The 25851-nt window shown below is 38.8% G+C and overlaps 2 protein-coding genes across 2 annotated transcripts in view; one reads left to right on the forward strand and one right to left on the reverse strand.

The window, feature by feature from the left end:
• Window positions 1-6474: 6474 nt before the first annotated feature.
• LOC129750588 (activating signal cointegrator 1 complex subunit 2) overlaps window positions 6475-25851 on the reverse strand; it is a 34902-nt gene continuing 15525 nt past the window's right edge. The window contains exons 4-5 of the mRNA XM_055745555.1: window positions 8125-8509; window positions 6475-8061 (exon numbers count right to left, since the gene is read on the reverse strand). Of these exons, the coding sequence (XP_055601530.1) occupies window positions 6529-8061; window positions 8125-8509 (1918 nt within the window). The 3' untranslated portion in view covers window positions 6475-6528. The remainder of the gene's footprint in view (window positions 8062-8124; window positions 8510-25851) is intronic.
• LOC129750614 (probable cytochrome P450 6d4) lies at window positions 14261-16240 on the forward strand. Its single transcript, XM_055745591.1, has 2 exons — window positions 14261-14885; window positions 14950-16240. Exons 1-2 carry the CDS (start codon window positions 14520-14522, stop codon window positions 15856-15858), a joined length of 1275 nt encoding a protein of 424 aa, XP_055601566.1. The 5' UTR covers window positions 14261-14519; the 3' UTR covers window positions 15859-16240.

Raw genomic sequence — 25851 nt, forward strand, 5'->3', positions numbered from 1 at the left:
AAAAGCGATGGCGAAAGGTTCCATCCACTTACGACTCAAAGAAGTTCCGATTGAAGCAAAGGAAGTTTTACACGTTTCTGGTTTAGCCACAAACCTTTTGTCTGTCGGCAAGATTTGTGACAGAAATCTGGTGGTGACGTTCACGGCTAACGGTTGCTTTGTTTCGGAGCCATATGGTACGAGGATCGCGTCTGGTATGAGAGTCGGTGTTCTATATCAAGTTAACCGAACAAAACGATTTGAATATCCGGTACCATTTTGTGAAGGAGTCACAAGAAAAAGAATTCGGAAAGCTGTCGCACATTAAGAAGCACTGATGTGCACGAAGCTTGAAGGGTTCCGGATTTTAATGAAATTAATAGCTTAAGGAGGAGTGTTAGAAGATAAGTAACTATGAAAAGTAATGTCATTAAATAGAAGAAAATAAATTTTTCTTCTTCGCTGTACCAAACCGGTTGTACTTCCATTAACCGTCCAACAGGTTATGGGCCCAGCACTAGTGGAAAGGAGGAGTGGAATCAGTAGTGGCAGGTTAACCAGTCAAGAAGCCAATGGGAGGACGAGCCAGCGCCGGGAATCCAAGGAAACGTCGTCGAGCCAGAACCGTGTGAGGTTGTCGGACCAGGAGCCTGGTAGGTCGTCGGACCGGGAAGCCAGCTGGAGGTCGGCAAGCCAGGAAACACGGGAGGGAGGTCGTCGGGCAGGTGCTTTGGAGGGTCGTTGGTCCGGAGCCATTGAGAGCGGACTGGATTCACTGGCGGTTCGTCGTGCCAGGAGCCATCTGGAAGGTCGTTGGACCGGGAAGCCAGGTGGAGGTCGACAAGCCAGGGAAAACGGTGGTCGTTGGACAGGTGCCAAGGGAGGTCGTTGGGGCGAATCCATTGCGGGCTGACCGGAATCCATAGGAAGGTCGGCGAGCCAGGAGCCAGAGGAAGGTCGTCGTGCCATTGGGGAGGCGTCGAGCCAATAGGAGAGCGTCGAGCCGGAACCAAACAAGGTCGTCGGGCCGGAGCCACTGGGAGGTCGTCGGACCAGAGCTACTGGTAGGTCGTCGAACAGGAAGCCATGGAAGGTAGGTGGGCCGGTATCATGGAACGTCGTCAAGTCAAGAACCAGGTGGTGGTCGTCGAACCAGGAGCCACTGGAGGACTTACGAGCGGGGTACCACGGAAGGTCGTCAAGCCGGTGCCATGGAAGGTCGCCGGACCGGAATGCCAAGTGGAGGTCGTCGGGCTGGAACCACTGGGAGGCGCACGCCTCAGGAAAGGCGTCGAGGCGAAGGAGAAAGCTTCGAGCCGCAGGAAGAGCGCTGAGACCAAAGCCATGGAAGGTCGTCGGGCCAGAGCCATTGGGAGGTCGTCGTGCCAGCTCCCGGTGGAGGTCGTCAAACTGGAGCCATGGAAGGTCATCGCGTTGCAACAGGGGCGAGAGCGTATTCCGGTGCGTGCATTGAAGAATAGCATCCCCAACTTCAGGAGGAGCCGCCGAAGGCAGTTAAAAGACTGCGAATGTGTATGTTGAGCAATCGAAGCAATCGATGGGACAAATAACAACAAACACATAATAAATTAACAATCTAATATGTAACCATAGGGATGGTTTTCCTATAAATAAGATGTTAGGGTAGTAGATAAATAAAGTATTCCAGTTTCTACCCTCAAGTAGTAAAGTCTCTCCTTTTCACTGCCCAAGTGCTGCATCAACAAAGCCTTTATTTTCGAAACATTCGTAATGTTCACAAATTTATTCAATAAAGTTTTACCAACTTTTAAAAGTTATCTCGAAACATGAGCTGATAGGAAAAAAAACATATTTATTTATGATAAGCGCCACGGAATTATTCAAAGTTTGCTCATAGCTTCATTGCTTTGCTTTGCACATAGGAAAAAATTGACTTTTGTTGCCTTGTGTTATCGATTGCGGATTGGAATGAAAGAAAATTTTTCTATTACTTTGTAGAACAGTGATCGAAGTCAGAGTTGATTTTTGTTTATTAAATTCTTCCTGATATCAAAATAAAGTGCAAATAAAATTTGATTTCGAAATTTATGATAACTACATGTACTATTGGAAGAAATTACATTCGTTCTAATCATGATCAAAACTTATATCGAAGAATACCCAATTTTTTTTCATGATCAAGACTAATATCGAAAAATACCCAAAATTAAGCTGAAAAGTTGCTATGTTCCTCGAATAATTTTTCTCACTTTTCATAAATGATTTTCAAAATCATAATCGATTCAAAAAGAAGATATTTAAAAAAATAATTAAAACTTTTTTATGTTTTGAATCACAGGTTCATCATAATTCAAACCATCTAAAATTAAAAATTTTCGAAGACTAAATCTGAATATATAAAAAAAATTCATTAAAACTCAAAAATTTTAAATTGCAAAGCAGACTTTAATTTTTTTTTCCTTATTGAAAATACCTATTTGAAGCGTAAAGTTACAAAAAAAAATCATTCGAAAAAAAGTCTACTACCGAGCATTCTTAGAAAATTTGCTAGGAGATTTGTAGAGTAATTGCTTTATGGCGAAAATGTCAAAAACAGCCAAAAAGTCATAATTTAAACTTCATACAAAGATGACAAAAATGACAAAAACTATGGCATAAATTCTTCAAAAAAAATTATCTTCATAACGACAAAACTATAAATGAAAAGAAAAAAAAACCTAAAATTGCAAGAATTGAAGATTCAACAAAATGACAAAAATTAAAACAAAAACACACAATAATGAACGATCAGATAAAAACTATTGAAGACAAAAATGACAAGACAAAAGTAAGAAAACTATTTAAAAAAGACAATAATTCAAAATTAAAAAAAAGTAAATTAAAGAAAATAGTCAAAATTGATAAAAATAAAAAAGTCCAAAATTTGAAAAAACCAGAAAAATCGTCTAAATGGTGAAAACGGAAAAAAAATTGCAAAAATGAATAAAATAAAAGAAAGTACCAAAATGACAAAAAATACAAGCTTGATATAATTGACTTAAGCGCCATAATTATAAGAGTTAAAAAACTCTCAAAAAATTGCAAAAAATGATAAAATAAAGGTTATGCAAAAATTTACAGAAATGACAGAATGTAAAAAGATGCAAAAAAAAACAAAACGACAAAAAAAATAATATAAAATAAATGATAAAATTGACAAAAAAAAATTACAGGAAAAAACAGATGACGAAAACAGTAAACATAAAACTAATTGAAGTTTAAACACACATAAAAAAAAACATGATTATAACGCCAAAACATGCACAAACAAAAGAAGTTATAGCAAAAAAGATTTATAAAAACGACAAAAAAGGCAAAAGTTATTGTAAAAGACAAACAAAAAAGGAATTTAAAATTACAATTGGCGATTTTTTTCACACAATTGAAAAATTACTAAACAACAAACGGATAGAATGGACTAAACTAAAAATAGGATATAAATAATCTATAGCATCGTCCAATGCCAAAATCAACCAAAATCGCCGAAATGACAAAATCAATGACAAAAACAAACAAATACAATAATGAAAGATTGGACAGAACTGACAGAAAAGACAATAATTATAAACATGACAAACCTTTCAAAAATTGCCGAATTCACGAAATAAAAAAAGATGACAAAAATAGCAGCGAAAACGACAAAATTTACAGAAATGAAACAAAAATTACAATTAATTAACCTAAAAAATAGATCGAATGACATAAAACAAGAAAAAAAAATCAAAAATGTTTTTTCAAAGCGATTAAAACATAACAAGAATGATAGAAATTGCGTCAATAATTGGAATGACAAAAATAATGAATAGTATGAAAAACTTATGTATCTGCCACGTTTTGCAACAAAGACAAAAATACGAAAATAATTCATCACAAATTAAAATTACAAAAAAGCTATGAACAAAACTGTCAAAAATGAGAATTGGACAAATAATGAAAAATAAAATCACAACATTGAAAAAAAGGCGAACTATGACAAAATTTACAAAAACGAAACTAATTTTAATAAAAACAAAAAATGATAATTGTAACAAAAGCTACTAAAATGACCAAATCGTCAAAAATGATAAAAATGAAAAAACGACAAAAATGACAAAATTAACAAAAAAAAAAGCTGAAAATTTTGAAATTGACAAAACCGACCAATATGATAAAAACTACAAAAAGGGCAATTGAAAGGAAAAAACACAATAATAATAGATTTGTCAACGTTTACCTACAATACTACCAAAAACAACATAAAAACCTGAAATTACCAAAATAACAAAAATCGCAATAAGACAAAACAAAACGAAAAAAAAATTAAAAAAATATGCAAAAAAAATTACAAAAATGCTCATTTTGAATTTTCATCAACTGTTTTGGCAGGAATAAATCATCTTGGAGGATGAAAATCCAAAAAAAAGATCTCAACTGACAGCCTGTAAATATTGCATTATGATTATTTATTCAAAATTTTGATCATTTGTAAAACAATCGAGTTTCGAATTTCGATTTAGGAGAAAAAAAATGTTTGATGCGATTTTTTATTTGAATTTTTTAAAATAAGTCATTTCGATTGAGTTTCAGTGTATCGATTAGCACTGCCATCTATGTGTGAACTGACTGAGTTGTTAGCTTTGACTTACAGGTGGCAGCACTTTCGATACCCTGTAAGAATTTTCACTAGCATTCGATTCGATAATTTTCGAAAATGGTTTTAATGATAATGAATGAATTAATGAATTTTTAATTTCAATGTAAGAAGCAGGTTAGGGTCGCTTGAGAGGTGGCAAGGCGAAAATTTGACGTGCAACCGGGAAAAACTGGGGACTCAAACCCAAACATATTCACTGGATTCCACAATAGTAAGACCAATTTTGGCCTATGGGTGTCCAGTGTGGTGGCAGAAAGGAGAAGTTGCAACAGTTCGGACAAAACTAAATCACCTTCAAAGAATGTGTCTTTTAGGGATGTCTGGATCGTTCACTACAACTCCTACTGCAGCACTAGAAGCTCTGTTTTCTATCAATCCTCTACACTTGTTCCTAAAACAGGAAGCCTTTTCATGTGCTTTTCGTCTACAGGCAGTTGGTCTCTGGCTGTCAGGAAATATCGAAAGATCATCGAGTCATACAAATGTGTGGCCTGAATTAGTTAGATTAAACAAGTTTCATTAAGCGCCAAACGATTTAACACTCTCGAGTAGTTTTCCCTATATGGGGTTTAAAGTCAAATTTCCCTATTCTTCAAGAATGGTTATCAGGTTTCGTAGAGGACCAAATGTCCTCTCATATTGTATTCTATACTGACGGTTAATTATCAAACGGCCGTGCAGGTGCAGGAATTTACTGTCACGAGTTGAACATAGAACATGCTCAACCTCTAGGTAAATATTGTACAGTCTTTCAGGCTGAGCTATATGCTATTATGTATGGAGTGCAAATTGCACTTCAAAAAAAAATATGTTCAGAACAATTTACCATTTCTGTTCAGATAGCCAAGCAGCTATCAAATCACTCAGTGCTTCCAGTTCTAGATCAAAACTGGTAATCGCATGCCGGAAAGCAATCGAAGAACTTGCTGAAGGCAATGGATATAACCTTCTATGGGTACCCGGACAAAAGGGAATTTTTGGAAACGAGTGCGCCGACGAACTCGCCAGAGCTGGATCGGAAAAGGAATTTTGCGGACCAGAGCCGGCTGTCCCAATATCGCTATGTTGGTTCAGAAACCAAATTCAAACTTGGTCCTCTAACCAGCATGAAGGATACTGGGAAGAGTTGGACACTTGTCGCCAAACAAAATTATTTTCAGAAAAACCATCTCCAATCATATCGAGTTACTTATTAACTTTAAATAAATTTCATTGCAGCATCTTGATCAGAGCACTCTCCGGTCTTTGTAAACTCAACTATCACATGCACAACATTCAGCGTGCTGAATCTCCAGTATGTGTTAGTTGTGAATCAGATGTGGAAGATCCCTTCCATCTTATATGTAACTGACCCTCATTTGCCAGTCTACGTTTTCGTACTCTGGGATCTTACGCTATAAGCGAATCTGAGTTTAAGAAATTAAACTTAAAAGACATGCTATCATTCCTTACCGAATGTAGAAAAGAGCTTTCATGCTAATAATCCCTAGTGGAAAGGCTTTATGCCATCTTAAATAGATTGAATTTATTTCTTCCTTTTATAGGTTTTTCAGGTTTCCCAGGTAAATGATGAAATCTTGGATAAAAAAGGCTAGGCACAATTTTCCCGTATGTTTGGATAACGTGCCGCTATTAAGCCTACCCCCATTCTGATACCTGATACCTGAAGAATTTTCACTAGCATTCGGTAATTTCCGAAAATGGTTTTAATGATAATGAATGAATCAATGAATTCTTTCAATTCTAGAGGCTAAAATGGCAGAGAATTTCAAAATTCCTTAGAACATATTAGGTAGAAAAATCCCTGGGCTGTGTGATACAAAAATAATGCCAGCTGATCGTTTAATTTCTGTAGATAATTTAATTTCGAAACCTGTCATTCGAAACGAAAATATTCAAGACGGAATCATACCTTTGTTCCTTTTAAAGGTGGCCCCCTGCTTCCGATTATGGTTGGCCCGGCTCGATTTGTTCTCGTTCTTATGCTTCCGATTGATCAGCACCTCCTTATCCTGACCCTGTCCCTTGGCTTTACCGACCACATCCCTTTCTTTACCACCCGAAGAGGAAGAAGCTGCCTGCGCCGAAGGTGGGGGTCCTCCTCCACCATGTCTGGCCTGGAACTTACTGCGACGACTTTGTTCGTACCGCTGTCGCACGACTTCCGGATTTTCACAAAAGTCCATCGGCTTTCTGGTTGGTGCGGCGGCGACTTCTTCCGGTTCCGATTCGTCCTCATCGTCGTCGTCCAGTTCATCGACCAGAGCGCTCTGCATTTCCTTATTAAGTCGGATCTTCTTCGATTCACTATCGGCCATGGCGTCGAAGCTATCGTCATACTCGTCGTCGTATTCGTCGCAAATGTTGCTGTACTCTTGGTATCGGTTTTTGAGCTGTTGTACGTGACTCTTGTCGTCTAGCATCTCTTTGAGGTTTTTCGGCTGACCCGGCATTCCTTTGCCCTTTTTCATGATGCCCTTGATGTTGTCGTGGACTAGAATGTCAAGTTCATCACCGTCGTAAATGTTTAGGCGTTCGATTCCTGTTTCGATGAAGAACTTATCCGTCTTTTCCGGAGGAATGTACGGTTCAGTGGGATCTGCTTCGGCGAGGTCTGGAGGAAGGTTTCCTTCGAGGACAGCGGCCATGGCTTGCTCTACATCGTCGTATCGACCGAGAAGTTTCCGCACGAAACCATCTCCCAGATGCGGAAGGACGTCCAGAACTTTTCTAACGTTGATCTCAATCTGCTGTTCATCGGTCAACGGTTCTTGGAGATTGCTTTCAGCAACAGTTTCTTGAGTAAACTCTCCTCCAGCAGCTTCTCCGAAACTATCGTTATCATCCTCGTCATTATAATGTCCATTAGTAATCGAGCCATTTTCCTCTCCACCTCCAAAACAGTAGGCATTCTGTACGAAGTCCAATTTGAACGTATCGACTCCCGGGCAACCTTGCCTCAAAATATCCAAGTCCCGTTCAACGGGGTAATGTCGTTGATAATCCTTTACGAAAACCGGATCCGATAGGCATTCGGTCAGCACGCAGAGGTACTTATCAGCTGGAAATAGTCCACCATCACCTGGATGTTCCAAAACTTGTTCCAACTGTAGACTCACTAGTTCTCGGAAGGCTGCCAACAGCTCTATCCTAGCTGCATTGAGGTACACCAAATACGGGGACTCATTGTCCATGGCGTGAACATTTTTGTACAGCAACACCAAGGTGTTATCGTAGAAGTTACTGACGGCCTGTTCCATGGCCAGTTCCGAACAGAGCGATCGACACTCCGGATAGAACTCCACCAACATCGCTAGGGTTGTGCAGCAATCTAGGGTATAGACGGCCAGGTCGTTGATGACCGACGAGGAACTTTGACCCCCGTCCAGCCGATCCGTTTCCAGCTGCTTCTGAATGGTTTTGAATGTCTGAAAGGATAGTTCAATAATTAGATTCAATGAAATTATTAGAATTTTTTTAATAATACTCACACTTTGCAGAAACTGCAATCCAACCCTCAAGTCCTGCAAATATTTGGGTTGCAGTTTGAAAACTGTCTGAACCATCTGCTTCAACACTTTTCCATTATCCCGACCGTAAACAGGAAGCAATTCGAAAATCAACGGAACCGACAGCAAATAGTGTTTGTAAAGTAGATCTCCGAGATGTTCCTTGCTCAGCCAACAGCTTTCGGATTCCATTGGGGTTATCAGTCGGCAGATGACCTGCAGTACGGCCCGGTGGGCGGCCGAATAGAGGGGGAATACCTGCCCGTGGCTTCGGATGACCCCGGCCAGGTAGTACGGGATGGCGGCCTGAGAAAAGGAAACCACCGACTCAACCGCACCCTTGTTGTGGACCACCGTGGACCAGAAGCTGGAATGAGAGGAAAAATGTGTGATGTTAGAAATCATTAAAGGTCGATGAACCGTTGCAATACGTTGCCTCAAAAAGTCTATTTTTTTATTTCCGTCCCATATAGAAAATGTATACTTTTACTTCACAAAAAATACCTAGATGCTCAAATATGAGATCGTCTTAAAAGCGGAGAGGTTCCTGAGTGTTTAAGGTATGATTGGCATATTTTTAACGTGGAACAGTTCTACGTTGCTGAAACTCATCTGCTATCTGGTACATCTTCTTAACAACTGTAAATTGGAGCTGATTACCTAACTCCGCAGCAATCTCTTACATTTTAGCAACATCGCCGAAGAGGTCGCACTAAACGAGTTTTGAAGACCTTATTTATCGGCAATTCTTTACCGAGAGTCGAAGACCTTTTTTGCAGTTTTCAGTTGTTGAAGCAGCTATTGAATCATCTGCTCCGGCGAGTTAGGCCATATTTTGGGCTGGTGACTTCTGACCTCATGCCTGTGGTAGATATGCCCTGGTTTAAGTAAAGGGTGTCCACTATGAAATTGCCACACTTTCAAATTGCTCTCAGTTTTTAACCGTTGGGTAGAATTTAATGAAAACTTAGGTGAATTTAGTTCATAGTGCATTGTTTACATCCTGCAAGTTTTAAAGTTTTGTGATCAAAACTCGCGGAAATGAAGTCGAAAGAACAGCTCGTGCGTGATAAAATCTAGCGCACTCATCACGAGAACAAGGATCTCTCGCATCGTTCCATCGCTAAAACGTTGGGAATCGCGAATTCCACGGTGTCGCGAGTGGTTAAGCGGTTCGAGAAACGATTGACCACCGATCGGAAGCCCAGAAGTGGGGGATAAAGTATTCCGTACAACACCTAAAATCAGAACCGCGTAGTTGGGGCCTTCAACCGAAACCCGAACGCCTCCGTTCGGGATGTGGCTATGAAGCTGCCCCTAAGCCGAAGTTTTGTCCAGAAGGCCAAAACTAAGGCTGGGATTCGAACGTTCAAGGTACAAAAGGCCCCGCCAAAACCCGTGCCATGAAGTTGTACCTCAACATGCTGACGAAAGTTGAATGCTGCATCATGGACGACGAAACATATGTGAAGGCCGACTTCAAACAGATCCCCGGCAACCTGTTCTTCACGGCCAAAGATAAGAAGATGTCCAAATTTGCGAAGAAATTCCTAGTTTGGCAAGCCATCATCACGTGCGGTAAGCGGAGTGCACCTTTTGTGACCCAGGACACGATGAACGGACAGGTGTACATGAAATAGTCTCCAAAAGCGGCTGCTTTTTCTACTGAAGGCCTACCAACAATGTTCTGGTCGGATTTGGCCTCATGCCACTACTCCAAGGCTGAAATAGTATGAGGACAATAAGGTCAATTTCGTGCCGAAAATGTTCAACCCTCCCAATACTCCAGAGCTCCGCCCCATCGAGAAGTACTGGGCGATTATGAAGCAGCACCTTCTTAAACGACCTAAAATAGTGAAGACAGTCGAGCAACTGAAGAAAGTATGGGTTTACATGCAAAAAACGGTTGATTCACAGGTTGTGCTTAAGGCCGGGGTTAAGGCCAAAATGCGAGCATTAACGTATGGACTGTAAATAAAATACGAATAAAATGGTAAAATGAATTTTAATAGTTATTATTCAATCCCTGAAAATTTTATGGCAATCGGATGAAAACTCGAATTTAGCGAATCAATTTTGTGTGTGGCCATTTCATCGTGGACACCCTTCATGGAACATAATCTGAACATGTGACTTCATCAAACCCACTATGGGACATAATCTGACCATGTGATACAGTTCGAACATATGACATAATCCAACCATGTGACATATTCTGACCAGGTGACATAATCCAATCATGCAACATGCCTCGACTATGAACATAATCTAACCATGTGACGGAATTTGACCATGTGACAATATCCGACCATGTGACATAGTTAGACCTTGCGACATGTTAATAGTTTTCCATTCGCCGTAGAAAAAGCCGAAAAGCCAAAAAGTTTGAAGATCAATTTCTACACCCGTATGTGGGGTCCATTGGATTATCCGCTACAGTAAATGTCTGTTGTTGGGTTGATAGAATTATATTTATAAGGAATTTTAATTGTTTCAGCTTACACATGTAAAGTCTATTTCACATAGAATCTGGACGCATCTTTTCATTTACTGCAGCGCTCCTAGTTGTCACATTGCGAATCTATTGACAGTGTTTTGATCCGCATGGTTTGTTTACTTAGTGGTGAAAATTTCATCAAGATTGAAGCAGTCAGTCAAAAGTTATCGACGATGAAACGCGAAAAGCGAGAGAAAATTCTGCACACTCACGTAGAGAAACCGACGTGGTCAGAGGTAAAGATCGCAAAATTCCTGAAATATCCAAAATCGACTGTAAATTCGGTGCTGCAACGTTAACGGGAGACCCTTACGGTGGATCGAGCAAAACAAACCAGGCGTAAAAGTGGAACATATGACCGGAAGCTGCGAGCAAAGGTAATTCGATCAGTTCACAATAATCCTGGAATCTCCTTGCGTGATTTGGCGAAAACGTTCAAGACGAACGAAAGTACAGCTCGCCATTCATTCGGTCCCACAAAGGTCCAGTGAAGTTCTGGCCGGATCTGGCAAGCTGCCACTACAGCCGGGATGTCGTTAAGTGGTATAAGGCGAACAAGATCGATTTTGTTCAAAAAAGTATCAATCCACCAAACTGTCCGGATTTTCGCCCTATCGAGAAATATTGGGCAATAGTTAAGAGCAAACTGAAGAAATGTGGCAGAACCATGAAAAAACCCGCTCAAATGGAAAAGTGGTGGAACAAGATGGCGAATGAGGTTACCAGCAGTACTGTGCAGAAAATGATGGATGATATAACAAAAAAAGTTCGAAAATTCATCCGAAAAGCTGACGAATTATTTTTATATATTTTTTTCCCTTAAAGTGCAATAAAAACCCTACAAAATGACATTTTTACTTTTGTTGTACGTTATTTCTTTGCGGAATGATCTATTTTATCCGACCAGATTCTATGTGAAACAGACTTTAAAGGGCCTGGCTGGCTGACTATCTGGTTGGGCGGGCATGCTTCATTCATAATGTTTTTTGTGCAGGATCGAAAAAAATCCATAAAAGTCCCAGTAGGAGACCCAAAAACAGCTGGAAATAAACTATTTGCCCAAAGTTCACATGGCAAATCGTTTAAGAAGTACTAGAGGACTCAATAGTAAGCTAAAATTTGAATGAAAGTGAAGATTATTGATTCCATGAAGTGAGAGGAACGTGAGAGCTTTTTCAAGCTCAATCCGAAAATATTAAAAAAAAAGGGAAGTGATAAAAAAGCCAAATTTTTCCAAATGACTCAAATAGCTGACATATAAATAGGCCTGACTTCATTTCTACAAGGAAGAAAAGCTGCCCACCGGTAAAATGGACAAAATACGGTGGTCAAGTCGCGTGCAAAATATTTGTACTGCTTTCGGGGAGATATTTTGAAAAATTTTGTAATGGACAGCAAAACGAATTCTTCAGCGGTCACTTAGCAGGCTTCCAACCAGAAACTTTTCGTTGAAAAGTCTCGCCTATATTTCCCGGAGGTGAACAAGGAAAAAAAAATTGAAAAATTAAATGTCTAGTACTTGAGAAGGCTAACCAACTGAGGGAACTGCAAATTACTCAGTCTTTCATAAGGATTGACACAATGAATGGCAAAAAATACAAAAAAAGACTGCCTGCAAATGCAACCGTTTCCTTTGCTCAGCTCTTCAATAGGTCCCACAAAGTTTGTACTCTGTTTAAGTTGGATCTGGAATCGTGCTTTTACGCAAAAAAGGGTGGTGGAGTGATAAAAAGTCCAATATTTATGTTGTTTTTGTGCCGGCTAAATTAGTTATAACTTGGACCAAATTCAAAATTGGCATAGATGGCAGCACTATCTTGCAGTTAAAACCAAATTTAGTCTCAATATTGATTTTCCAGGGCTATTTAGGCACATATTTATCATTTTGAGGTGTTTTCCCATCACAGTTTTGTGGAAAATCACGCTGCAGAAAGCTTTTCCGGAATTGCAAAAGAATCACCAGCACAACAATGTACAACCGCCAAAATTCCTGCTCATCTCAATTTCCGATTCAATTGCAAATCATACCAATAATACTGCTAGCCGTCTGGTCCATCAAGCTCTATCGCAAAGTTTAACTTTATTCTGATAATCGGTCCAAAAAATCACTTTTAGTGACCTTGACGCAATTCTAATTTTTTTTTTGGGTTTAGTGATCTTAGAATTTCCAAAGCGGTCACACGGTACATGTATTTATTTCGTGACCAAAATCATCCAGCACTCCCTAATTAATCCCGGATATTTGAAAATGGGCATGAATTTGGTTAAATGGCAAGTTAGTGCGGCCATCTATGACTTAAAACTAGAGAAATAGTGTTTGACTATTAAAAAACATTAGTATTTTTGAATTCCACCCTGCTTTTTGGATTCAAACTCAACCTCAAATCTATGTTTCATCATTTTGCATCATACTTATGAATGTTAATGAAGAAATCAAGCAGTTTGATAAAGTTTTACAGCTCAAATGTCAAATTCCTTAACGCTAGAGGAGCATCTCTTAAAACCCCCTTTTAATACCTTTGAAAACCTTTGGAATTCTCGAAAACTCCTAAAATTCAGTTATCTGTTCAAATTATTCGTAGAAGCATTATTATTCACTTTTTCACAGTAAATTTTTTTAAATAATCTTGTTTTTGTTGAAAAACTCAAGTGGTGCTATTCTTATTTCGCACCCCTTTTTCACATTTTTGGTTGGGCTTGTGATATGGCTCAGTTGGCAAGTCTGTTGTCTCCTGAGCCGATGTCCGCGAGTTCGAGCCCAAGAGTAAACATCGAACACAGTTGTACCGGATAGTTTTTCAATAACGATCCGCCAACTGCAACGTTGATAAAGTCGCGAATGCCATAAAGATGGTAAAACGACTATAATCGAAACAAAAAAAAAAAAAAAAAAAAAACATTTTTGGTCCTCAACGCCAATTGCTACGTCCAAAAAAAGTAAACTTATGCTTGATTTATCTGTTAAGCAATTCAGAACAAACTGTGGAAGAAAATTTCCGTAATTTTCAATCATTCATATTTAAACAAGCAAAACACATAGTGGTGCTATTCTTATTTCGCTCACTGTAGTTCGTACAATTTTAGCAATGTACATGCCCTACACCTCCAGACCATGCATGACAAGATCGAATTTTAAAATGGGGTTGACGTAGTTTGAATCCATTAATCAAAGGAGAAGATGCCTTCTGGCAGGTCCACGAATAATTTCTGTCCACACCCCGAAAGAGAAACGAGAAATAATTGTACCGTACCAAGGAAGCATCCAAATCAAAACAATTCTTCAGAAAAAAGTAATAACAGACTCCTTGATCTCTAAATGAACAACAAAGTTACAAGTCGGCAATTTTTTAAACGCCGCACGAGCAAAATCACAACTTATGATCGAGCCTCACCATGACTGGCTGAAATAAACCAAGCAGCATGATGGAGCCAAAAGCTAACCGATATCGGCAGCACACTCGTTAAAAAAAATTAACCCCCCCACAAATCCAATTGTTTGGGGAAACGAAAAAAAATTTCATTATCATCTTCACGCGCGCACACCTTTCGGTACCTGCGCGGTTGACAATTAGCCAAGAAGCGTGCCCCTCGAAATCTCCGGACGGCAGTTCCAATCGAGATGTCGACTACGGTGAGCGTAGTTTTGTTTGCGATTTTCGTGGGCGCCTTTGCCGGGCTCAATTACATTTTTGGATATTGGAAGCGCCGCGGAATTCGGCAGCTGAAGCCCGTGTTTCCGGTTGGGGATTTCGGAGATTTGTTCCGGGGCCGGGGGTCGTTCGGTAAAATTTGTGAAAATCTTTACGAGCAAACTAAGCAATGGCCGTTGTTTGGAGCTTATGCGCTGTTGAGGCCAATTTTGTTCGTCAATGATCCGCAGATGGTGCGGAATATTATGGTTCGGGATTTTGCGCACTTCCACGATCGCGGGCCAGGCATTGACGAGGAAAGGGATCCCTTGAGTGGGCATCTGTTTTCGCTAGCCGGCGAGAAGTGGAAACATCTGAGGGCTAAACTGACTCCAACGTTCACTTCCGGCAAGTTGAAAGGGATGTTTCCAACGCTGGTCAATAGCGGCGAGTCGCTGCAGAATTATATCGGCAAACGGGCTGCAGCTGGACAGGTTGTGGAGATCCGGGACATTTTGGCCCGGTACAATACCGATAACATTGCTTCGGTGGCTTTCGGGATTCAGATCGATTCGATTAACAATCCGGACGAGATGTTCCGCACTATGGGAAGGAAGGTAAGCTCCTCATGCAAACTTCGATTCTCTAGTTCAAGATTTTTAACAAAAAGCATGTCCGCAGATGTTTGCCTCCAGTTTCCGGAACAACATGCGAGGTTTGCTCAACTTCATCGTTCCCAAACTGAATCGGTTCCTCAAGATGAAATTTGTCGATGACGATGTAGAGGAATTTTTCATCCGAATGGTTCGAGACACCCTCGAGTATCGGGAACGAACCGGAGTAATCCGGAAGGACATGATGCAGCTTCTGTTGCAGTTACGTAACACCGGAACCGTTGCCGTCAACGACGATCAGTGGGAGGCCAAAGCTACAACCGGAACCGGTTCCGGAAGCTTTAAAAGTTTCTCCCTCAATGAAGTCGCCGCACAAGCTTTTGTCTTTTTCCTAGCTGGGTTCGAGACTTCCTCGACCACGATGTCGTTCTGTCTCTACGAGCTGGCTAAAAATCCGGAAACCCAACGGAAAGTTCAACGGGAGATTGACCAGATCCTAGCCAAATACGGTGGTCAATTAACCTATGAAGGAACGATGGAGATGCCTTACCTCGAATGTTGCATCGATGAAACCCTCCGGAAGTACCCACCGGTTCCGATTCTGAACCGAGAATGCACCAAAGATTATCTGGTTCCAGGAACCGGAATCACCATCGAAAAGGGAACGGCAGTTATCCTTCCAATAGCAGGAATGCAACATGATCCCCAATACTACCCGGATCCGATGCAATTCCGCCCCGAAAGATTCCAGGGCGAGGGCATCAAGGATAAACCCTATGCGCCGTTCGGTGATGGCCCCCGAGTTTGTATTGGATCCAGGATGGGGAAAATACAGACCAAAGTCGGCTTAACACAGCTGTTGTCGAAGTTCAACTTCCAGTTGCATGGGCATGACGAGCCGGAATTAGTGATGGACCCGAACAGCTTCATTCCGACTCCAATTAATGGAATTAATTTTAAAGTACGGTATCGGTAGAACTATTTTTTTAATCGTTTAATTAGGCGAAAGAAGATAAGATTCAGCTTGTCAGGGTCGGTAGTTTATCTTATCAAATCACAAAAAGAAAATGGTTTAGTGAAAAGATAAGGTTCGTCTAAAAAAACGGGAATTATGAAGCACCAATAAACTTTACGACAACGCAACACCATCTCATGAGAATTTGTATAACAACAAAGGTGTACATTTTGAGTGGTAGAAGAAAAATGATAAAAAAATAAATCTATGGTAAATAAATCATTGGAAATTGAAAACGATGCAATGCATCGAATATGTATATAAATCGCAAATGAAGAACTTCTAAAGCTTAGTTGATCTTAAATCTGAATGCATTAAAACGGGTCGATCTCGGAGCTATGTAAACGCAATAAATATGTTATGCACACAAAATGTAGGTCATTAATTGCACTTTGAGGGAAAAATAATTTAAAAAAACATTCCAATGTGGTTTTGATGAAATCTCGAACTTTCGGCGAATTATAGTTTGGACAACTCTGTTCGGTCATTTTCTTCCACAATCTCTTCATCTCTGTTGCATCCCGAGTCGTCCTACCATTCTTCTTCATCTTCTGCTTGACAATTGCCCAATATTTTGGATAGGGCGGAATTGACGGCAGTTGGGTGGGTTGATGTCCATTTCGACAAAATCCACCTCGTTGTCCCGATACCACTGTATGTAGTACCTTTTTGCTGTAGTGGAAGCTTGCCATCTGGGCAAAACTTTACTGGTCCTTTGTGAGATCTAATGTACAGAAAAAACGTTTTTCAGGCACTCCTCCTTGTACATTTCGGAGTCCATGGGTTTGTTTGTCACAAAAACCGGGGTTTTTCGTCCGCAGCTGCAAATACCTTGCCAGATCAAACACTTTCTTGCCAACTTATCGGCAAAAACGAATTTGAACTTGCCGGGGACATTATCTCGACCAGTGGCTTTATAAAATTTTTGGCCAGGAAGCTGTCCAATATCCATCTTCACGTATGTTTCGTCATCCATGAGAATGCATCCGTCGTACTTCGTTAGAACCTTGTTGTACAACTTCCGGGCACCTACTTTGGCTACTACATTTTGCTTCAATGTCCGGTTTGGTTGCTTACTGGCCTGATAAGATCGTATTCCTTCTCCCAGACAAATCCTTCTGACGGTGCACCATTGAAATTCTTGGCGATGTCATAGTCCGACTGCCCCGGTTGTCTTGATCGTTCTCAACACCTTCGAATGCATTTTCTGATCCTTAGGTCCACTATGACGCTTGGTATGAACCTGCCGATCGATAGTATGTATCTCACGGACACGTTTGAGAACTCAGCACACGGTTCATTAGACCATTTCCAACGATTTCGCGATTTTTGAACCCGACCACGTCGGGTTTTTAATCAGCGGTGTGTAAACTCGCTTCGGAAAGAATCATTCGGCTGATTTTTTCCGAGTTTAGCTTGTTGTGTGCAGATTGATTTTATCTTCGTTCCAATCATTACGTGATAGCACACAAAACGAAGAGTACAGTTCTGCATTGATGTTTTCCATGCCTCGCAGGCAGTGATGCCACATTTCTATCGGTATTTTGGAACCCAAAAAAATCTTTTATCGGTATGGAAACCCTAAAAATCGGTATGAAAATCGGTATTTGAGGTGGATATTCAAAAATGCTTACATTTTCAACTTCCTAACGTACTTTTCTTTAACTGGAAGCTTCTAATAAAAAGCAAGTCTAAGAACTCTTATGAATGTTCATTTTTAGTTTTAAACTAGCTGACTAAAAATTTAACAGAACTTTATGTTTGCTACAACTTATACAATTTTTTTTATTTCAAAACTACCTGCTTTTTCTGACGAAAAGCAAAAATCACAAATGAAAATTCAGCAGAGAATCCGAATTTAGTATTTCTTTCCAGTACTCATAATTGAATTGAAATTTAGTTTGAAAGTTACCATTTGCTAAGAAAAATAAGGGCATGGCGAGCACCTTCAGGTTACACGTAGTTTAGGCATATAAATTAAGTAAAAACTTGATGTTTAGCTAAAGTGGGATGTGAATTTGAAAAATTCGAACCAGGCCAACCTAAAGGAAATTTCAATTTAGTAAGCATTTACAAATCCAATGGCTTTTGACGTTCGAGATAAATATGGGCCCAAGTTGATGTTCTTCGTTTGGTTAATGGTTTTTCTGCCAAACTGGCCATTTCAGCTTTCAAAGCTTTTAGTATTAGATATGAGTTCAGCGATTAAAAAAAAAAGATTGCCGAAAGTTGAGAGAGTAGTTGCTTCAATTTTTTTTCAGCCAATGGAAAATTAATTTTATTTTTTGAAAAATCACGCATTAGTCATATGAAAACACAAGCATTATATACGCAAAATTAAATGAGAAACGTGTTCTAAAAGAAGGTGTTCCTCCGAAAAAGATTCAAAAACACATAGTTTTTCTAAAACTGAAAATACCCATTTTGCCTGGCAATCTCTGCATACATGTGATAACAAGATGGAGAAGGATTGACGATTATATCGTAGGTATGACAAACCGTGTATCTGATTGCACTTCAAATCTTGACATACCACATCTGGCGCCAAATTGAACAAGGATTATATTCAAACGGTGTATATTTTCCCATGAAGAGTTAGCATCTCAGGAGACAAGAGCATTGTCAATTGAGATTGATTTTTAGAAACTTCTACCACTTCTACTGTTGCAGAAGGTCAAATATCAGCCTTGGCTGAGTCCATAGGCTTTAAAGTTGAGCACCATAATAGTGCATAGCATTTAACAGAACATAGGAACAAAACAGCGCGAACAAATTAACGAATTCTAGATTCGAATGAACACTACATAAGTGTTAGAAAAGTCAGAAGTAAAATTAATAATAATAATAACTGAACGAATTATGAGAGTGAGCTGTGGAGATCTTTGCAGGATACTTTAAAAGTTGTACAGATCAAAGTTACGTCACGACAGCTACCGCACTTTGTCTCCATTCTACAGGACCTTTACGAGGATAGCTTGAATTAAGTGGGAATGTGGAAGTGGAATGAAGTTTGAGTAAAAATCTTAAAAATCGGTATGAAATCGGTATGTTTTGCCAAAAATCGGTAATCGGTATATACCAGGGAGATGGCATCCCTATCCTTTGTCATTGAATTTGACAACCATCAAAATTACGGGCCCACGATTTTGTGGGCCCATAACAAACCTGACATTTAGCTGTCAAGGACCCGAACTAAATGTCAAATGCTAGAGAAGTATGGTTGATAGCACACTAACACATCAATCATTCTGATTCCTCATTGGTTGAAATTTTGACTTTTGAGACTTCGTACTGCTGTGAGAGGAAAACACCATAAACGTCTCTCCCGATGGTTAGAAAAAAAGAAGAAGATTCTTGTTCGAAAGAAGAACTAGATTGCCACCTCCCTGGTATATACCGATTCTTGGTCAAAATTTTGCTCAAAAATCGGGATAAATACCGGAAAATCGGTATGTGTGGCATCGCTGCTCGCAGGAATTAAATCACACCAACAAAACAACAGAACGAAGCTTACCGTACACGAATGCCCACGAGCGATCGTTGCCGTTGACGGACCGAGTTCACATTCCTCGCACCCTTCTCTCGCTCGTTTCCCGTTCCCTTGTATCTATCACTTTCAGCCACGCCCCCATGCTTTGTCCGATTGATGTGTTCGGCTGCCGAACGAAAACGATTTGAATTTTGAATTCGCAGAACTGTACGTTCGCTTCGCTGATGTTCCCCCGATTGCTGTTTACTCCTGCCGAGTTTACCCGAAGCTTACTTCCTGATGCTTTCCGAGTTGAACTTTCGATAGCATCATTGCAGTTTGAGGTTAACGAAATAAAATCGTTCTGCAAAGAAGGGCAAAGTGCGAGTATGTAGACTCGCGATTTTAACACCTCTGTTTTTAATGTGGGTGTTCACAATTTTTCCGTTTGTTTGGATAACGTGCCGCTATTAAGCCTACCCCTTTTCTGATACCTGAACTTTTTTGAAACAAAACTAATCATAACGAAATTTTCAGCACTGATAGAGGAAACATTCCAAAACAAAGAACTGTCAAAACATTCCAGATCAGACAACTAGGGGCGCTCAGAGTATTTTAATTATAGGGTACCGTAATCATGCGTGAACGTACCCCACGCCCGGCATGATGACGTAGTTGTTATGAGATTCTTCATACATTCCATAGGAAAAAAATAAATCTACGTTTTTCGTCATTTGTGTAAAAAAGTTCAGTAATTAGTGTTAAGGAACTAAAGTTAGTATTGAAACAATTGATTTCAGTATGAAATATATTGAACAAAGAGCTTGGAATCATTCCAAAACTCGAATAAGAAAATAGTTACGAGAAAAGATGATTTACCAATTAAATATTTTACTGTTAATGAACTCGAAATTTGCGTGTAAAAGATAATCGATCGACGCATTTGATGACAGTAGTTAAAACGCCTAACTGCTATCGAAACGAACTCTTACCCCACCTCTGGGGCAAAAGTTCGAATGATGTGGGGTAAAAGTACGACCATTGAAAATTCCACATTTCTGCATGAAGTCAAGAGGAAAATTAATCTATATCAATCTTTGCTCACAGCAGCAGCTTCTGTGTTCGCTTCTGATACAAATTCTAAACAAAGGCGAGCAAACTGCGCGAACTCGGAGTTCTCCACAAATTCTCTATATGTATTCAACTGGTTTAGGAAATCCAGTTCTCATCGTATTTGAGCAATTTTTCGCGCGAGCAGGTCTTTGTAGAAACAAAAATATGCACTGATGTTTCCAATGCATTTAAAAAAAAAAGTCCATTCAGATTTACTTTACTGAACCCATTATATCATTCGTACTTTTGCCCCATTTGCAGTTCGTACTTTTGCTTCTTCAAGGTTTCTTGTGATTCACAGTTTATTGTGCAAAACAGAGACATGGTTCATAAAATTCTTTCTTCGGCATTTTTGATAGTGGTTGAAAACACCACTTTCATTGGAAGCCAGAATTTTGATTGCTCAAATCCCAAGTAACACAGATTAAGCCAACTAGCATTAGGAAGTTTTATTATGGTTTAATTATGGCATTTTTTGTGCAGCTCTTTTTATGAGGGTTTTATTATGGTCATGTAGAATGCTTATATTTTTTTTCGACCATATATTTTCAGATGGTTTTGAAAACGCTAATAAAACTTTTATTAAACATACTGTTTTAGTTATTTTGAAAGAGTTATGAATGCTCTTTTTAAACTATAATAAAACACAAACTTAGAAGTTTGCTCCAAGCTTTCTTTTGCATGTTCTATAATAGCACTCAGTGCCTGATTATTAAACCGCCATAAAACTATACACTCATTTGGCGGAACACCTGAAAGTTGTAAAATTGACCCGTTTTTAGGAATCCGCATTTTCTGTCAAATAACGGGTCAATTTGTTGGGTCAATATTACACATTATTTCGAAAAGCCCGGGTACGCATCAAGACGGGTAGTTTTATGTGTTGTCAAATTTTGAAACGTTTTGTTGCAAGTCCGCTGGACTGTTTGGAGGAGGATTTTAGTAAGTATTTTAATATTATCGTCAAAATAGTTTCGTTTCTAGAACATATGTATGATTCTCTTCACAGATTTTGCGTGGGCACATGAGGAGATTTCCGATTCCGAACCAGAAATGCTTCGTGATAAAATTATGCTGGTAAATGGTAAGCATTTTACTACGAATAAATTATTGAACCATCAATTAACAATCAATTATTCGCTCAACAGGTTGCCCTGTGACCACAAGCTGCGGAAATCATCATGCTCCGGAAAAGGCTGAAATCGAGCGAAGTGTGAAATGTTTAAAGCGAAGAAATAAATTATGTTTTGTTTGAAAATATGTCATTTCATTTGCATTTTGTATTCCTTGCATGCAACGTTACTTGTCGCTTGAAACTGCTCACATCTTCACAGAGCGCAAACGTTTCAAATAATGTGTAAATTTGACCCGACGATATGACGTATAGCCTTTGTACCCTATAAAGAGTACAAGGCCTGTACACCAAAAAGGAGTTAACCCAGTCTTATCCGATAACGGATCAAAACTACGCTATAAGGGGTTGCGCCAGATGAGTGTGTAAGTGACAGTTCTCGATCAAGATGTCAAAACAGGACACGCTCAGATTAGATAGCACATATTTGAATTGGAACTCCAATTTTTACACATTTTTGGTAAGTTATGCGTGTTGGTTTTGAGTTAAAATTAAAAAAATACATCTTTGAAAACTTGAAATCACCGAAAGTGGTATGAATATCTTTCCAAATGAGTATTGAGTTAAAGGGCCCAAATAGTAGGAAAAAAAAAAGTTGCTTGACGCCATCATTAATTCAAGATGGCGGCTTCCGCTTTTATTTTCAAAGCTGTAAATTACTGAAAATATCGTGAAACCTTCACAATATGGTTATTAGGTGAAAGTAATAAACGAGTTGAAGTCAATTTCGTTGCCCGTCGCCATCTTAAATCCAAGATGGCGGCTATCACTCAACTTGAAAATACTGTAAATGACTGAAAATCGCATAAAACCCATATTATAGGGGTATAAGTTGAAAGAGATCAACCGGTAGAAGTTGAATTTTGCTATCTGACGCCATCTTGAAATAAAAATTAAACTTTAAAATGTAGAAAATGACTAAAAATGACATGAAACCCAAATTGGTATTGGGTGAACGGGCTTATCGAGTAGAAGTCGAATATTGCTATCAAATGCCATCTTGAAATCCAAGATGGCAGCTTTCGATAAACTTTAAAAATGCTCTAAATCATTGAATATCGCATGATGATAGCATGATAGGAATAATAGAATGACATAAATGGCAAAAAAATCAAAAACTATAAACAAAACAAGAAAAGTTCTATATGCATTAGAAACATAATGAAAAAAATAATAAAAGTGATTTAAAATTATCTAAATTGTCTAAAAATAGTAGTTTTAATGTAGTATTAAGTGAAAAAAAAGTTGATAAAAAAATCGTTCGATTTAGGCAACACAAAAAGTTTGGGCGTGTTGCCAAAAACAAACAGGGTCTGGTTCTTCTTGTTTAGCCCTTTCACTCAATACCATTATTGGAAAGCTTTTGTGCGATTTTTAGTCATTTACAGTTCAGTGGAAGCCGCCATCTTGAATTTCAAGATAAAGTAAAAAAGAGGAATTCAACTTCCCTTGGTTTCGCCCTTGAACCCAAAAAAAATATTGTGGGCGTTTCATGCGATTTTTAGCAACAGTATTTAACAGCTAAGCGGAAGCCGCCATATTGTATTTCAAGATGAAGTTTGGTAGCGAAATTTGTCTTCTCTTGGTTCCACCCCTTTACTTAATACCAATATTGTGGAGATTTAAAGTCATCTACAGCATTTTAAAGTTCAGTGGAAATCGCAATCTTCGCATTTGAGATGGCGTCAGATAGTTAAATTCGACTTCTACTCGTTGGTCGCTTTGAAGTAATACCCATATTGTGGGGGTTTTATGCGATTATCAGTCATTTATTGTATTTTAAAGTTGAGCGGCAGCCGCCATCTTGGCTTTCATGATGGCGTCGGACAACGATTTTCGACTTTTATTTATATAGCCCTTTCACCCAATACCCAATACCATCTTGGATTGATGATGGCGTCAGATAGCGAAATTCGACTTCTTCTAGTTGAGTCGTTTCACTCAATACCCATAATGTGGTGATTTCATGATAGTAAATTTCGACTTCTACTCGTTTGGTCTTTTCACCCAATACCCATATTGTGGTAGTTTCATGCGATTTTCATTGATTAACAGCATTTTAAAGTTCAGTGGAAGCTGCCATCTTGGATTCCAACGAAATTTGATTGCAACTCATGATTTATTCCACGGGTCATTACCAACCAATCCCTTTTCATTCAAAAAATCTGTCCTCATTTACTGTACTAATGATTAACAACTCAGAAATGAGGAACTCATCCTTAGCGTGTAATTGGTTGGCTTGCGAGAAAAACGTCAAATCGTACACTCAGGCAAATTCTTATTATAATGTTCATAAGATGCGTCTTATGAACCACTTTTTAGAGTGCAAAATTGGTTTTCATAAGAGTCTTATGAAATTCTAACAAGTTTCATAGGAACATCTTATGAAAAATAGAAGATACGGCATTGTGAAAATAAAATGAACACATTCATTAATTCCTTCAGTTTTTTTCATCAAAAACCAAAGAACTCTTGTTAAATTATATGTCTTCCTAAGTGCATAGTTGAATGTGATTTTAAATGGTAAGTTTTAGTTTAAGTTTAAATTTTTGCTAACGTTGAATATATTTGCAAACTCAAAATACATTTTTGGTTTACTTTTCAGCATATACAGTATACTGACCGGCACAAAGCGCAAAGAACCGGATGCGGAAAAAAACTTTATTAGAACCGGGTGTCGATTTACTGCTGATGGTGAGCATAGTGCATCCATGATGTTATTTCAAACGAATTTGACGAAAAATAAATAGTAAACAACAAATAACTTGAATTTTTATCATTATACGTGACATTTCATGTTTCCATAAGATCCTCTTATGAAAAGCAAAAACCGCTCATTGAAGTTAGTGTTCATTTCAGAATTCATTCGCGTCATAAGAGAATCTTATGAATTTCAATGATTTTTCTTATGGCGCCACTTCATAAGAGAATCTTATGGCATGTATAATAGTATTTTTCTGAGTGTAGCTTTTTTGGGGTCATCATTAAACCATAATAAAACTATGAATTGATTCACGCCATGTTGGTTGCAAAATCGAAGGGCACAAAATGACGCCATGTTGATGGATTCACAATGCAAGCATTGGAAAATATTTTTTCAGGCCTTTTTTTCATCAATTCCATCATGATTGACCATCAGATTTGACGAGGCGTATTTATTTTAAGATACTATTTCATATACATTTTACCTAAAATCTTGACTGGCAGTAGAAAAGACGCTCATTATATGGTTGAAACATTGGTTTTTTAGCTATTAATTTTACCAGATCATATCTGAATAATGCAATCATCATTCATCAACCATTATGGTTGCTGGAAAAAATAAAAAAAAACTCAGACAGCTCACAGAATCGAAAAAAACCAAAATTTCTAACATGTTTAATAATAGCTTTTTCAAAGCTTTGGTGACCAACATTGATGACCAATAATGATATGTCTTGGTGACGTTTCTAGGGTAGGGCCAAATAGCCTAATGATTTTGGCTTTATTAGAGTCCAGGAGATGTTATAGATTGCGCATTAGCTTTTTATGAAGATTAATGCTATAGTCCAAACGAAATTTTGCTGACCATAATAAAGCTAAAATTGTTACTTGGGATATGTTTTCCGTTATTCTAAATATTACATCATTTATGCAAAAAGCTACTTTACCTCATTTTTCGGGGTTCTTTCAACTCTTTCAACAAAAAAAATGTCTGGATGAAGGTTTTCTGAATCATTATCAATCTACGCTAGAGTTTTGAATTTTGCTTTTCTCAGCTTGTGATAATCCCAAAACGTACTTTTACCCCACCTTACTCTACAAGAAAGCTTACTCAGCCCATCATTGATATGAAGTACGTTCTATGCAGCTCGAAACTTAGGTTGTTATTGATACTTTCAAATTCCAAAACAAGTCTTAATGACCTTCTATTCAGCTTCCAGCGGCCATTTACTTCAGCCTACAAAAATCCTAAAATGAGCAAAAAATTATCTCTCTATCTCAATTGCACTCTTGGCATCGGTTCTTATCACCTTCTCTTGACTATTTACTATGTTCAGTACATGGTGCCGGCATGATGCCACACTTCGGATTCCAAACTCGACAAATGACCAATTTCTTCTTTTCTACATTTTCTACATATATCGTATCAGAATGGTCACTCAAGTGCCAAATTACTTATTGAAAAAAAAAACTTATCCGGCTTGGAGATCGAGCCCCAACCTTCGTGGTGAGAATCGAACACGCTACCACAAGACCA

This window comes from Uranotaenia lowii, chromosome 1 (genome assembly GCF_029784155.1).
Source record: "Uranotaenia lowii strain MFRU-FL chromosome 1, ASM2978415v1, whole genome shotgun sequence".
NCBI classification, from domain to species: Eukaryota; Metazoa; Arthropoda; class Insecta; order Diptera; family Culicidae; genus Uranotaenia; species Uranotaenia lowii.